A 15,068-nucleotide genomic window follows, 5' to 3' on the forward strand; every position below is an offset into this window, starting at 1 on the left:
TCCACTATACTACCCTTATAAGGATCAAAGCCCTCAATTCATCAGTACTTCTCTCTACTTTCGAGAAAATCCTGGCATTTCTTTCTTCCCATAAGGACTAGCAAACCATAACCCTTAGTCCTCTCCACATAATCCTGCCCCTTTTCATGTGTCACCTGAAAAATGAAGGAGAAAACAGATTTCGCAAATTTGATGGAGGAGGGTTCCAACTACACCCAAATAGGGAGGGAGCCTACTCCCAAATAGACTATGCATATTGGCAAGACACCAGTAGGTGAAAACCCGTCCTCCCATCAGCTTTACAAAGAACACACCAGTGAGGGGACAAACAAGTATTGGGTCTCTTTTTTTGGAGCAGATCACCAGTGTTGAATCTTTCTAGAAAGGCTTCCCAGCAAAAACTACCAACCCTAGGAGGGATTGGTCTGCACCAAACCTCAGGAACAGGGAAAGGGAGGGCTACAGGACTGGTGAACTGGCTTAAAACCTTGAAGAAAGAGGCATAGGAGAAAGAACTAGAGGGGGTGGGAGTCCAAATTCTAGAGTCCACCTTAGTAGTGTCTAAGAAAATATTGTCAAGAAGCTGAAGGAGACTCGAAAAGTGGAAGAAGAGGGGGTTATGAAGGAGGAAAATGGCTCATTTTTAAGGTTAGAGAGGGCATACAAAGAAGTAAACTGGTCCTTTAGAGGGGCATCCCCCACCCAAGTTTGTTCCCAAAATTTTATAGCATTACTTGAATTCAAGTCATACCTGATAAGAGGGGAAAAAATTGGTAACAACTCATGAATGGCTTTCCAAGGTGAAGCACATGTAGTCCTAGCTCGGATTCCAACATCCCATCCATTTAGCTCCAGCCCATGTAAGCTGACCACTATCTTGGCCCATAATTTCTCCTTCTCTAGTGGGAATCTCCACAACCGTTTCCCAGAAGGGCCAGATTCCTTTTTAATGTTCCTGAGCCCCAAACCACCACTATTTTTACTCCTGGTCACCACCTCCCAACCTACTCTATGATCCCTTTTCTCCTCTCCTGGCTCCCAAAGGAAGTCTCTCATCATCTTTTCCAATCTATTGGAAACCTTTACCGGGATTTTGAACACTGAAATGAAATAAATAGGTAAATTTGCTAGAGTAGCCTTAATCAGTATTATCCTCTCACCCATAGAGAGGTAATTCCTTTTCCAAGGGACAAGCTTCTTTTCAAATCTTTCCACCACCGGATTCCAGAAGCTTTCTCTCTTTGGGTTTTCACCCAATGGCAACCCCAAATAATTCAAAGGCCACTCTAAGACTTCACACCCTAGCACTTCTGTAGTCTCCCCTGATTTCACCTTCCTCCATATTCACATCCACTACACAACGTCTCTCAAAGTTCACCTTCAAGTTTTACATTTGTTCAAAGAGTTGTATTACCAATTTCAAGTTCCTTATATACCTCATATTTCTCCCTTCACAGAACAGAATCGTGTCATCTGCAAACTGTAGATGGGTGAGGGGGGTATCCTCCCTTCCATCTCTCCAGCCTCTAATAAGACCCCTAGAATCTGCTTTGTAAATTAATTTCCCCAGAACATTAGCAATCAGTGTGAACAGGAAGGGCGACAGGGGGTCTCCTTGTCTTACACCCCTAATGGCTAGGAAGAAGTCAACCATTGTCCCACTCACTAGTACCAAGTAATGACAATTACGAACACACCCTATAATCCATTTGCACCATCTAGCCCCAAATCCAAATTTGGTCATAACTTTCCTCAAAAATTCCCATTCCACCAAGTCATAGGCCTTTTCCAGATCCAACTTATAAACCACTCCCTTCTTTCTATCCTTCCTAAAATTCTCCACACTCTCATTAGCAATTAGAATTTGATCAGTTATTTGTCTTCCACTCACAAAAGCTCTTTGATTTGGTGAGATAATAATTGGCAACACTTCCTTCAATCTCAGAGACAACACCTTTGCAAGGATCTTATACAAACTGTTTACCAAGCTGATTGGCCTGAAATCCTTTGGATGCAATGCACCTCTCTTTTTTGGGACCAAGGCTAGAAAGGTGGAATTCACACCCAGGTTAACCACTCCTCTCCTATGAAAGTCCTAAAAAACCAACAAAAGGTCATCTTTCATCGTATCCCAACAGTCTTGGTAAAAAGCCACTGTGAAGCCATCCTGTCCTGGAGCTTTTGTTCTATCCATAGAGAAAACAACCTCCTTAATCTCTTCCAAGTCAAACCTTCTCTCCATCTATCTCCAGTTTGGAGACAAAATTTCTCCTTCTCCTGCTTGCCAAAGAATGAAAGAAACTAGTATTTCTATCTCCCTCTTGTAGCCATTTACATCTAGATTTTTGCCTCCAACTAATTTCCTCTTTATGTAGGCAGTCCTCAAGCTGACTTCTCAAACCTCATCTTTATTCCTTGTTTGCCTCTCCAAAGTCTCCCCTTTCTTCTTCCAAGTAGGGTAGGCCTTGGCGCAATGGTTGGGTTGCTCCATTGCTACCTGGGTGACCAGGGGTCAAATCTTGGAAACCTCTCTGTATGTGCAAGGGTAAGGAAGTGTACATCTGTCCCTCACTAGACCCTGCATTGGTGGGAGCCTCATGCACTTGGTTGCCCTTTGCATTGTGAGTTCTCAAGCAAAATATGGTTCCATTACTAGAGAGCAATACTACTCTTGTGGTTCTAGCTATTTATGAAGTGACATGTTAAAGGCATGAACAAGAAAGGTAGATCTACTTGGTCTTTGCTTCCTTTAGGCATCACATGAGCAATATGGTAAGAGAGGAATGCCAGGGTATTTGAATATAAGAAAAAGCTTTATTGAGCTAGTGTTGACTTTCTTAGGGATTAGCTCTCCATTCATAGAGTTTTTGTGGGGATTTAGGCCTTTTTTTTTGTCTACAGACTTTTTCAGGAGCTATTAGTTATCCTTTTGGCTTGGTGTACATATCCTCTTTGTACAAGGGTGGCTTGTTATATCTTTTGATATTAATACAATATACATTTCCTTTTCCAAAAATAAAAAAGAAAAAATAAAGAATAGACCTATATATATATATATTCTCATCTGATCTGGCAAGTGCAATCTACAGTATGTTGTACTCTAAAAGTTGTACAATATGTAGTTATTGGAAACCTCCATAATTATTAGAAGGCTAATTCTTTATATGTTGTAGATGGTATCCTCTAATGGATCTCTTCATAATTCTTGTTGACCAAATATAGGTACGGTTGGATGTTGCAACTATACTGGGCCTATTGGCATACTTTGTAAATTACAAATTTGAGGACATTCTGTCATCCCCGTAAGTGTGTAATCTGAATTGATTTGTATAGTTCTAATAAAATAACTTAGTATCATGTCAAGGATTAGTCCCTTATTGATCTTATAGTTGTTATATTTAATTGAGTATGTTGCTGAAATATACAATGGTATCTAAGTTTCTAGCATGCTTTTAATGGAACAAGTTTTCATTGTGAATCATTATTTTGTTTTGCTTGCTGTTGTAGTGAGTAGTATGAGAGATAAAATTAGGCTACAAGCTATTAACAAATCTATCTCTTTTTGTTGAGTTGTTAGGCTGGTCATTGTTCCATTATTTTTCATTTATTTTATGCTATTGGGCTTTTTCTTATTGGGCCTATGATATTTGCCTATGTTTATTTATACAACCACCCTATTAAAGGTAATCTTGTAATTCGTACTTAATTGCAATTAGAATTAACACAATACAACCGGAGAGAATTGTGATTCTTTTTTCGCTAAGCCCTCTCTTTCTTTCTCTTCTCCCTTCTTCTTGCTCTAAACTTCTCTTCATCATTGTTCTTATGACCATATGCCACAACAGAATGGATTGGCTGAAAGGAAAAATTGCCACATTGTTTATGTTGCTAGGAGCACCTTATTTGCACCCCATGTTCCATTAAAGTATTGGGGTGATGTTGCCCTTACTACTACTTTTTTGATTAATCGTATACCATCTCGGGTTCTAGATTTTAAGTCACCCTTTAGTTTTGTTTTCCTTAATTAAGGCATTTTTATCTTCTCTTGTGTGTCTTTGGTTGTACTTGCTATGTCGATATTTGTAGTTCCTAGAGACATAAGTTTTGAACCCAAGAGTAGAAAGTGCATCGTTCTTAGATATGCCTTTTCACAGAAGGGTTATTGCTGTTATGATCCTACTAGTGTCACCCGATTCATTTCCATGGATGCCACATTTGCTAAGTCTACTCTCTTCTTGTTAAGTTGTTTGATATTCCTCTTCTTGTCCCAACTCTTGTTGAGTCTATTTGTTCTTCTCCTACTCTAGTTGAGTCTTACTTTGTTCCTCTAGTTGTTGAGCCTTCTTTACCTTCTGTTCCATCCCTTAATCCTCCTATGGTTTCTCATTGCTCTGCCTTTTAGAGGTATCAAAAGCACAAGCATAGACATGAGCAAGTTGTTCCCACATCATCATTAGAGCCTTCTGTTCCACTAATTACTGAAGGGACAATAGATCCAGATCTTGGCTTTCCCATTTCTATTCAAAAAGGTAAGAGAAAATGAACTACGCACTGCATATCTGAACACCTTTCTTATAGATTACTATCCTCTTTGTAGTACTCCTTAGCCTCTGTTTCATCTCATCCTATCTAGTTTCAGTTGTTTGAAACCGATGAGGTTCAGACCTGTTTAGCAAGGAGAATTCAGAAACAAAGAGGGAAAAACAGAGATGAAGAGAAGAGAAGAGAAAGGAAGAAGAGAGGAGAAAGAAAGAATAGAGAGAAAAGGGGTTTAAACTGTTATGTCTAGTCTTCCGCCCCAAGTGTTATTTATATTAGGCTTACAATAAAAGAGGTACAATGACAGGAATACCCCTGTCACTAGAAACAACAGAAAAGAACATTCTAGCAGAAATATAATCAAAAGGAAACATATAAAGAGGTGGGACCACAAGCTGGTCAATCATTTTCTCTACACTCCCCCTCAAGTTGGGAAAATATATTTATCATTCCCAACTTGCTTAAATCTGTCTCAAGCTTGATTTTGTTGATTGCCTTGGAGAAGACATCAGCGAGCTAGATATTAGTGGCAACATAAGGAAGGCATACTTCTTGAGAGGCAACTTTCTCTCGGATGAAATGTCTGTCAACTTCAATGTGTTTGGTTCTATCATGCTGTATTGGGTTGTGAGCAATGTTAATGGCTGCTTGGTTATCACAATACAACATCAACGGTCTTTCAAACTCAACTCCCAGTTCTGTAAGGAGTGATTTCAGCCATAATATTTCAGCAACACCATTAGCCATAGACCTGTATTTGGCTTTAGCACTAGAGCGAGCAACAACATTTTGTTTCTTGCTCCTCCAAGAAACTAGATTTCCTCCAACAAAGGCACAATACCTTGAGATAGATCTTTTATCATCAATACAACTTGCCCAATCTACATCAGTGTATACTTATATTTTCATATGTCATTTATTTTTAAATAGTATACCTTGGTTTGGAAACCTTTTCAGGTAGGCTAAAATCCTCTCATCAACGTACACCGCTAGGAGAGCCAAGTAGATCCTTTCTTCTTAATGAAAAGAGTGTGGTCAGACTGGGCTTGAACATAGCCAAATCTTTCCAAAGCAAGTCTGAATCGATCAAACCATGCCCTTGGAGATTGTTTTAGACCATACAAAGCTTTCTTCAACTTACAAACTGTAAAAATAGTTAGTAGCCACGAGTGTGAGGTTCCATACCCACACTTAGGCTCTAGTGTGTGTGGTTCCATACCTACACTTAGTTATTTTAATTCTTTTTTAAGTTGGGCCGGCTTGCCTTATCCTATGTTATGATTTGTTTTATTCTAGTAGGACTAGAATTTATCTTTTTTATCTCCTATTCTTGTAAGGAAACTAAACTATATAATGGAATTCTTGGAGGTAGATAAGAATGACTCGTGTGTGACATGCATAACAGTGTGAGATCATTTGCTGGTTGCTTCAAGGTAGTAGAGTCCATCTCTTTCCTTAGCAAGTCCAATCTTCTTCCCCGAAACCTGGTCCTGAAATACACAGTAAGAAGGGAAGAACACAACATTGCAGTTCAAATCCTGGGTGAGTTTATGTATAGACATAAGACTAGTGGATAACTTAGGAACATGAAGCACATTTTTAAGTAATAGGGATGGAGTAATTTGAATATTCCCAATCCCTGCCACTGTGGTGAAAGAACCATCAGCAACAAAAACTTTTCTATTACTAGGACAGGGTGTATAGGTGAGAAAATGTAGTGAAGAGGGTGTCATGTGGTTAGTAGCTCCAGAATCAAGAATCCATGGAAAAGCACTAGCTGAGGCATGTAATCCTAGAGATAAAGACTCACCTGAGAGAGCAAGAGAGGTAGAACCACTTCCTGGTTTCAAGGATTTCAGGAAGCACCTTAGCCTTTCAATTTCTTCATCATTAAATGGTCCCTGACTTGAGTGTTCTTGCTGCGTGGTTGTGGAGACATTATGGACCTGTTGAACTCCTTTTGAAACTCCTCGATTTCCCCATTCCTTGCTGGATGTGGGAGGTTTCCCATGAAGTTTCCAGCACCAATCTTTCGTGTGTCTGGGCTTCTTGCAATAGGTGCACCAGAGGTTATCGTTAGAGTCACATGTGGTTGTGTCACGAGCCAAGTTGTGATTGTTCTCACCCTTTGAACCACTGTAACTTCCTCCCCTTGCCACCATGGCTGAGCCTTCGGGATCTTTAGGCTCAAGCATGATTCCACGGCGGCTTTCCTCAGCTCTGACAAGGGCTATGACTTCATTCAATGGAGGCACTTCTTCTTTGCCAAGAATTTGTATTCGGACCTGATCAAATTCAGCATTCAGTCCGACCAAAAAATCATACACTCTATCTCTTTCAATAAAATTCTTCAAGATCACAACATCATCTGCGCACTTTGTCTCAAGAACCCGATAATGATCAAGCTCATGCCATAAATTTTGCAGCAAATTTGCATACTCTGTAACACTCCTGCTCCCTTGTTTGGCCGCCACAGTCTTTACTTTGACCTCATAGACACGAGCAGCATCATGGGCTTTGGAATAGGTTTGTTGGACAACATCCCAAATAGCCTTTGCAGAGGGAAGAAACATACAAGTATCACTAATCTCGGGTGTCATTGAACTCCACAACCATGACATAATCATGGAGTCCTCTTCGTCCCAAGCATCAAAATTTGGCTCGCCCAACCTTGGTCCTGTTCCAAGGAGGTGACTAATTTTTCCTTTACCCTTCAAATAGGTACGCACTAGTTGTGACCGCTTCAAGTAATTGTGGCCATTCAGTCTATATGTTGCCTGAATATTCTGCAAATCACCAGTGTGAGGATGAGAATTTGTTGCTCCTTCATCGGTTTGGACGGGAGCGCTTGTTGCAGTCATGTCGGACATTGTTAATGGAGGAAGAGGAAAAATAAGGCCAGCAGGAAAGGAGAATAAAGGAACACTTTTGGTTACAGATCAACACTGAAGGCCAGAAGAGAAAAACACAAAAAACTGGCAATGAAGGCCGAAAAAATCTCAAGGTTGACAAACCTAGAGCTCTGATACCATGTTTTGGAATGATAGAATACCGATATGTTTCATTCTATTGCCAATGGGCATATTTATACAATAAGCTGCTGCAATAAATAGAAAGAAAAGAAAATAGAAAGAAGAAAAAAAGAAAGAAGAGAAAATAGAAAGTACAAAAATAGAAAGAAAGAAATAGAAAGAAAAAACTTTCTAAATCAATCCTTCCACAATCCTAGGAATATATACAATTCTATTTTCAGATCTGAACCAGTAATCCCACGTTTTCCAACAACTAAGGAGTAGGCTTATGATAGGGTCACACTATCTCTTGCCAGTAGTTGCTGTCTCACACTATCATATTCATGATTTAGACCAGCTAAGAACTCAAAAACCCTATTAGTTTCAACTTGCTTTCTATGAGTTTGTGCATCCTTTTGACTTTCCCACCCAAGTGTTTCTAGGTGGTCAATTTCATGCCACAAAGATTTCAAGGTAGAGAAGTAAACTGAGACTGGTTTCTATCCTTGCTTAAGGTTGTTAACCTCACATTTCAGCTCATAGGCCCTAGCAACATTAAGGGGTTGGGAGTAGATTTTTTTCATGACATCCCAGATTTCCTTAGCTATTTTTGCCCACAAATAGTTTCTGCTGATATGTGGCTAAATAGAGTTGCATAGCCATGTCATAACCAAACAGTTCTCCTGAACCCATTTGGTATAAGTTTGGTCCTCCTTAGTTGATTCCTTCACATCTCCCAACAAATAGTTCAGTTTTCCTCTATCCCCAATGGCCATCATGGCCGATTAAGCCCATTCTAAAGTAGTTGGACCCATCAAACTTAACAGTTGTAATCTGAAATGTATTCTCAGACATGTTACCTGAACTGCTAGTCCCAATAACACCTTCCCCTTGATTCTTGAACTCCATTCTTGATCAAGAATTAATAAAAAAACCTTTTTTAACTACTGTAATAAGAGAAACAATACCCAAATAACTGATAACAGCCGGCCTAGGTCTTCCAGAGAACAAAAAATAAAACAGTTCTGAATTTTAGGGCTTTCTCTTAAAACCCTTAAAAACACAGGTGAAAAAGGCAAAGATTTTCCAGCCGCACCTCTCAGAATAAACCAAGACGATCTTTTCTAAAGTCGATCTCAAGGAAAGAAGGCTTACTTTATGAAAAATTTCTGGCTGCCACCTTCTAGCTGATGCAAAACCCTAATCTTGAGGGTCCGAAGCTTCTTCCGATTCTTCTTGATCACTAGAACTCTCCTAGGCTTCTACAATCTCCTTAGTAGCAGCCACTTACTGCCAGTAACCTCCAAGAATCAGCCAATCCATCTTCTTCATTGAAAAACTTCCAAAACTAGGAAGCTCTCATGTAGTCAGCTTAATTAGACTAGCATAAGAACTCCTAGGTCGGCTCTGTTACCAAGTAGTCAATCAAGACTACAATCTGTCTTGGTTTTAAAAAGAAACAAATACCAACTTGAAGAGGAGAAGAATAGAAGAAGTACACGAAGAGAAATTCAGAAAATGAGAGAGAGGGTCATAACATCTGCCGACCCACTCTTATGATTTATATAAATGCTTGACTAACTATAAAACGGCTGAATTGCCCTTATTGCTTACATGGCAAAAAGAATAAAAGAAAACTAATAATAAAAAACTGAAATAACTACCAACTAATATGTTGTCATAGCTAACTGAAATAATACTGCCATACGAACGCAGTGGAGACCACATCAGTGGGGTCCACATCAGTGTTCTCTACACTTTACTTCAAATTTTTGATTAAGCAGTTGCTTAAGAGAATTAATTTCATCAATATCACTTCCTCTCACAACAATGACATCAACATACACTGCTAGGAGAGTCAAAGCAGATCCTTTCTTCTTAATGAAAAGAGTGTGGTCAGACTGGGCTTGAACATAGCCAAATCTTTCCAAAGCAAGTCTGAATCAATCAAACCATGCCCTTGGATATTGTTTTAGACCATACAAAGCTTTCTTCAACTTACGAATTGTAGAAATAGTTAGTAGCCACAAGTGTGAGGTTCCATACCCACACTTAGGCTCTAGTGTGTGTGGTTCCATACCCACACTTAATTATTTTAATTCTTTTTTAAGTTGGGCCGATGGCCTTATCCTATGTAATGGTTTGTTTTATTCTAGATAGGACTAGAACTTATCTTTTTTATCTCCTATTCTTGTATGGAAACTAAACTATATAATGGAATTCATGGGGCGGTAGAATTAACCAACCGAACCCCTTTCTCCTCTCTTCTCCTCTCTTCTCCTCTCTTCTCTTCCCTTCTTCTCTTCAAAGCCTAGTTCTTTTCTTTCCTTTTCTTTTCTAAATTGCAGTAAGACAGAAATCTACTAGCTTTCTTCAAGTTGGTATCAGAGCTATTGGCGAGAAAAACTAGGGTTTTCATGTAAGCTTGATCTGGTCAGCTACATGAAAATCCATTAGATCAAGACCTCTGCAGCAGCTGCCTGGTTCTTGAAGGTTACTGGAGTACTGAAGACTGTCCAAGAAGGTGAAAGATTGTTGAAGAATTATCCGGTGACCAGGAAGAATCAGAGATCAGATTCGATCAAGGTAGGGTTTCAAACCAAAGAGGATGATCAGAATTCTTTTTTCTGAGAAAGAGTTCAGATTCGATCAAGGTCAGGGTTTCAAACCAAAAGAAGACGATCAGAGTTCTTTTTTACCGAGAAAGGTACAACCTTTAAGGTAACTTGGTAGAATTTATCAAGATTTCTTTTATGATCAGAATTCTTTTTCTGAAAAAGGTGCAACCTTAATTTGATCTTAGATAAATTTCTGTTAGCAGCAGCATAATAAATCTGAGATCACCTTGCTGTTTTTAAAGAATCAAGACCTGTTCTTTGCTGATCTTGACCTAGGGTTCTGGTATTTTGACTAAAGTTACAGTTTTGAGATGGAACTGTCAACTGAAATTAAGTTTTGGTGCTTATTCTTTTCTGAAATAAGTTTCTGGACTGTTATTCTCTGGTGTTTTGATTAAAGTTACAGTTCTGGTTCTTATTCTTTGCTGAAATCAGTTTCTGGACTATTATTCTCTGGTGTTTTTTATTAAAGTTACAGTTTTGAGAAGGAACTGTCGACTGAAATTAAGTTCTGGTTCTTATTCTTTGCTGAGATCAGTTTCTGGATTGTTGTTCTCTTTTTTCTTGGTATTTCAGTAGAAAATTAGTTTTCTTCTTGAAGTTGTGATCTACTTAGTATGGAACCTCACACTCGTGGCTACTAACTATTTCTACACAAACTTTCTTACCAATCTCTGCATCGTAAAAACCAAGAGGCAATTCCATATACACCTTCTCATGCGAGTCACCATTTAGAAATGCATTCTTAACATAGCAGAAAGAAACAACAAAGCCTTGATGGTGTTCATTTTTGCAACTGGTGCAAAGGTTTCCAAGTAGTCAATACCATAAGTTTGAGTGTATTCCACTTAGCAACCAGTCTAGCTTTATATCTCTCAACTGTACCATCGGCATTATACTTCATTGTGAATATCCACTTACACCCAACAGGTTTCTTCCCTCTTGGCCAATCTACCAGTTCTCAAGTATCATTTTTCACAAGGGCATCAATCTCAACCTTCATTGCTTCCTTCCACTTAGGGACAACTAGGGCTTCTTGCAAGTTCTAGGAATACTTGAATCTGGGTAGTGAATGAGGTACACTGACTCTTCCCCTTGCGTATTGCAATTGGGAGGTCAATGTCATCTGAGAATGGTTGAGGCTCGATAGTGGAAGTGCGTATGTCACCAATAGTAGGAGTGGGTAAGGAGGAGGCAATACTTGAATCTGGTGCCGTAGAGGAGACAAGAACTGGCCTGGATTGATCATTACTGGAACCAACTTGCCTCCACCATCTTCTGTGAAACACCCTTAATTCTTTACACTTTTGACAACTCCTCTCCACTCGCAGGAATAGGCAAAGGGACATCTTGAGCAAAAGTGCCCTGCTCACCACTCTCCCCCATTGGTGGAACTCTAGTGGTAACCTCATCTCGAGAGCGATTTAGGTAAACCCATGAAAACCGAGAGTAGTCGTCAACAAACAATGGAAAGTATTTGTATCCTCCCATAGCAAGAATATGATAAAGTCCCCAAACATCGGTATGCACAATTTCAAAAGGAATAGAACTTCTTTTATTACTTTGTGAATAAGTTGATCTATAATGCTTTGCCAATTCATAGTTCTCACATTTCAAAATGGACACTTGGATTGACTCAAACAAAGTAGGAAAAAGACTTTTTAAAGACCCAAAAGAAAGATGACCCAATTGATTATGCTAAAGCATAATCTGACTCATAGACTGTGACAGAAAAGACTTCCCATCTTCTTTACTCTTCCCAGGTGGATGTTCAAGCAAGTAGATCCCATTCGACATTTATTGTAAATTGATGTACATTTGACATTTATTGTAAATGAATAAAAGTACATAATTGATTCATGTTATATCTGGCATGTTTCTGTGTAATTATCCTTAAACTGGACACTTATGAGACTTGTGTTAGTTTAGAATGTTCACAACCATTGGATAGACCTGAGGAGGTTTATCCTGCCAAGGCTGACACTAATGTGCTGCCAAGTTAGTTGGGGCAGCTTGTCTCAGCTGGCAGGGTTAGACCCAAAGCACATGTAGTGTGGGTTTGCTTGAAACTCTGAACCGGACCTTTTTCCAGTTATGCCCTGGACCTTGGAGACAGATGGGCAAAACTGAAAAGTTACACCTAACCCCTAGACTCGATTATGGTATTGCACTAGGTGTTGGATTAGGTTGTCTTTGATATGCCAATTAGCGAAATCCTTAGTTGGGGTCAAAATCTGGGTATGTTGGGGTAGTCTGAGAATTCACCTGAGTGGGTGATCATAGTGATAGAATCAGCCCCTTTGTCGGACAGAGTGAATGATCGGGGAAAACACTCTCTTTGATGGAAACCTAAACTGTCGGCAGTTGATTTTAAACTTGTTTGAGATTTGTTTTGCAAAATATAATTATATAAAGATATGTTTATATATATATATATATATATAATATGTTTTTATGAAAAATGTTTGCAAAGGTTTTAATTCCCAGGATCCATTCTGAGTAGAGAGTGCGACACTGTACCTTGCAGCCAAGGGAGAGGTCCTCTCTCGTCGGGTAGTGTTTGATCATTATGGGCTAAGAGGTTAAGTGTAAGACCATTTAGGGATTTTATACCTGATGGGCTAATCTCACTTAAGACCATAGTCCTTGGGCCTTCATAAGGTGGCTGGACCCAAGGACCATTTAGTGTAAATGTTGGACTTGCTAAGAGCCTATACTGATGGGCTCATGGGTTCATTGTGTTTAGTAGTGAATTCGGCCAGGCCTTGTAATAGAGGCTAGGCTGAACCCATATAGCTTTTGTGAAGATCAATGTTAGGGTCCCATGCCATACAAAGAGAGCCAAGCTAGCCAACAATTAAAAGGGAAGTGAGCCTGATGTCTTAATGGGCCTTGGGCCCAAGATTAATATGATTAATCAATATGGGCGAATCTGGGTTTAAATATGGGTTTGGATCAGCAGCTAAGGATAAGAGGATAAGTCTTATCCACTCAAAGAGTCCAAATCTAAATAGAGATTTGGATTAGGAAACTCCTAATCAAATTAGGAGAAAAACTCTTTAAGATCTATTTAAATAGAGGAGGGCGAATTGCTAAAAGGTTACAAACTGCTTTCAGTTCTCCCTCTCCTTCTGATCTCGTCGCCACATACCCTATTCGATCTCCATTCTTGGACTGATCAAGATTGGATCTTGATTCTGATTTTTGCAAGAAAAATCAGATCTGAATTTGTGCTCACCTCCCTTGCCTGATCCTTACTGAAGGATTGCAGTTCTTGCTGAAGGATTGCATTGCTGATCCTGCTTCATCTGAAGCTGTGCCATTTTCAGTGGAGGTAGGATTTGGTACACTCTTTGGGCGTGAACACCTACTTTAAGAGCTACGTTTGTGGATTCCGCATCAGGTATATCCCTCCCTTTATTTTGGTTCCAGATCTGGTCTGGTTTGTTTCAAGAACGACCATTGAAAAATGTAGTTTTTCAAAAACGAGGAATACGATTCTCGGGAGGGAGAAAGAAATTTTTGAAATTATGTCCAGCCACCCTGCAAGGTTTGGCCATCCATATGATGGATCCCTCTTCCCTTCAGAAGCTTCCAACAAGTGTCCTTAGTATGTTTTGGCTTCTTACAATAGTCACAAAACACATCCCTCTTTCCTTCCTTTTTTACTTCCTTCTCCTTATAACCTCCAATATTTGGTTTTATGGCTGCTAAAGCTAATTCCATAGATGGAATTTGTAACATTTCTCCTACTTTCTTCACTCTGTACTAGAGAGTAGGCTTGAGATAAAGAGACACTATCTCTAGTGAGAAGTTGTTGTCTTATAATGTGATAATCAAAGTTTAGCCTAACCAGGAATTCAAACACTCTTTTTCTCAACTAATTTCTTGTATGTGGCAGCATCTTTCTGGCTCTCCCACTCAATAGTCTCAAGATGATCAATCTCATGCCACAATGATTTCAAGGTGGAGAAATAAACTGGCACAGGTTTCTCCCCCTGTTTAAGATTATTCACCTCATTTTTTAGTTCATAGGCTTTAGCAACGTTAAGGGGTTGAGAATAGGTGTCTTTGCCCAAAGATAGTTTTTACTGATATGAGGCTGCATGGAATTGCATAACTAAGTCATAACCAAATAATTTTCTTGGACCCATTTAACAAGGGAAGGGTCCTCCTGAGCTGGTTTCTTTGTCTCCCATCACATACCCCAGCTTTCCCCTTCCTCCAATGGCCACTATGGCTGATTGGGCCCATTCCGAATAGTTTGTTCCATCAAACTTGACTGTAGTAATCTGAAACGAATTGTTGTCAGTAGAATTTCCAGCTCCTACAAGTTCTTCTCCATATGATTTGGTTTCATTTCCAGTCATTTCCATGCTGAAATGAACAATGGATAGTCACAGAATGGAAGGTACAGCACTGTATGTCCAACTCCCTTTTCAACAAAATATTATTTCAAGTACTGTCCTGGAGCACCCAGAATAAAAAATGTCCAGAGGCTTTTCTTCGAACACAAAGTGAGAGGCTGAGGTGAACGAAACTGTCAACAACTCAGCCCAAAAACACAGTCTGCAAAGAACCCCCCCCCCCCCCCCCAAAAAAAAAAAAAAAAAAAAAAGTCCAAGAGAAGAGAAATCAGACGGTCCTCCCAGAGGATTCCAAAAAACTTCAGACGTCTGTCAATCCAAAAAAAGAATGAAAAAACAACCCAGAAAGTACTGGCCACCACTCCCAATCTCTGATTTAAGCCCTAAATCAGAAACTGACCTGTTTTCTCTGATTCTTCCTGGTCACCGGGCAGCTTTCCATGTTTTCTAAACCTTGGGAACCTCCAATCACCAATGACCTCCAAGAGGGCTATTTTATTAACTAACATAAGTATGCAATGGATCTTGTGAAA

General features: G+C 39.5%; 1 protein-coding gene across 9 annotated transcripts in view; it reads left to right on the plus strand.

Moving 5' to 3' along the window:
* Window positions 1–15,068, plus strand: part of LOC148881182 (DUF3754 family protein, putative (DUF3754)) — a 109,909-nt gene that overhangs the window by 90,950 nt on the left and 3,891 nt on the right. For 8 of the 9 annotated variants that reach the window (XM_088963491.1, XM_088963493.1, XM_088963490.1 and 5 more), the window contains one exon: window positions 3,223–3,302. In XM_088963491.1, coding sequence (XP_088819617.1) covers window positions 3,223–3,302 — 80 coding nt within the window. Of the gene's footprint in view, window positions 1–3,222; window positions 3,303–9,865; window positions 10,258–15,068 lie in introns of all 9 variants that reach the window. The other variant, XR_016104765.1, reaches the window with a different exon arrangement.

This window comes from Nelumbo lutea, chromosome 1, assembly GCF_056320005.1.
Source record: "Nelumbo lutea isolate HS-2025 chromosome 1, American lotus-T2T, whole genome shotgun sequence".
Taxonomy (NCBI): Eukaryota; Viridiplantae; Streptophyta; class Magnoliopsida; order Proteales; family Nelumbonaceae; genus Nelumbo; species Nelumbo lutea.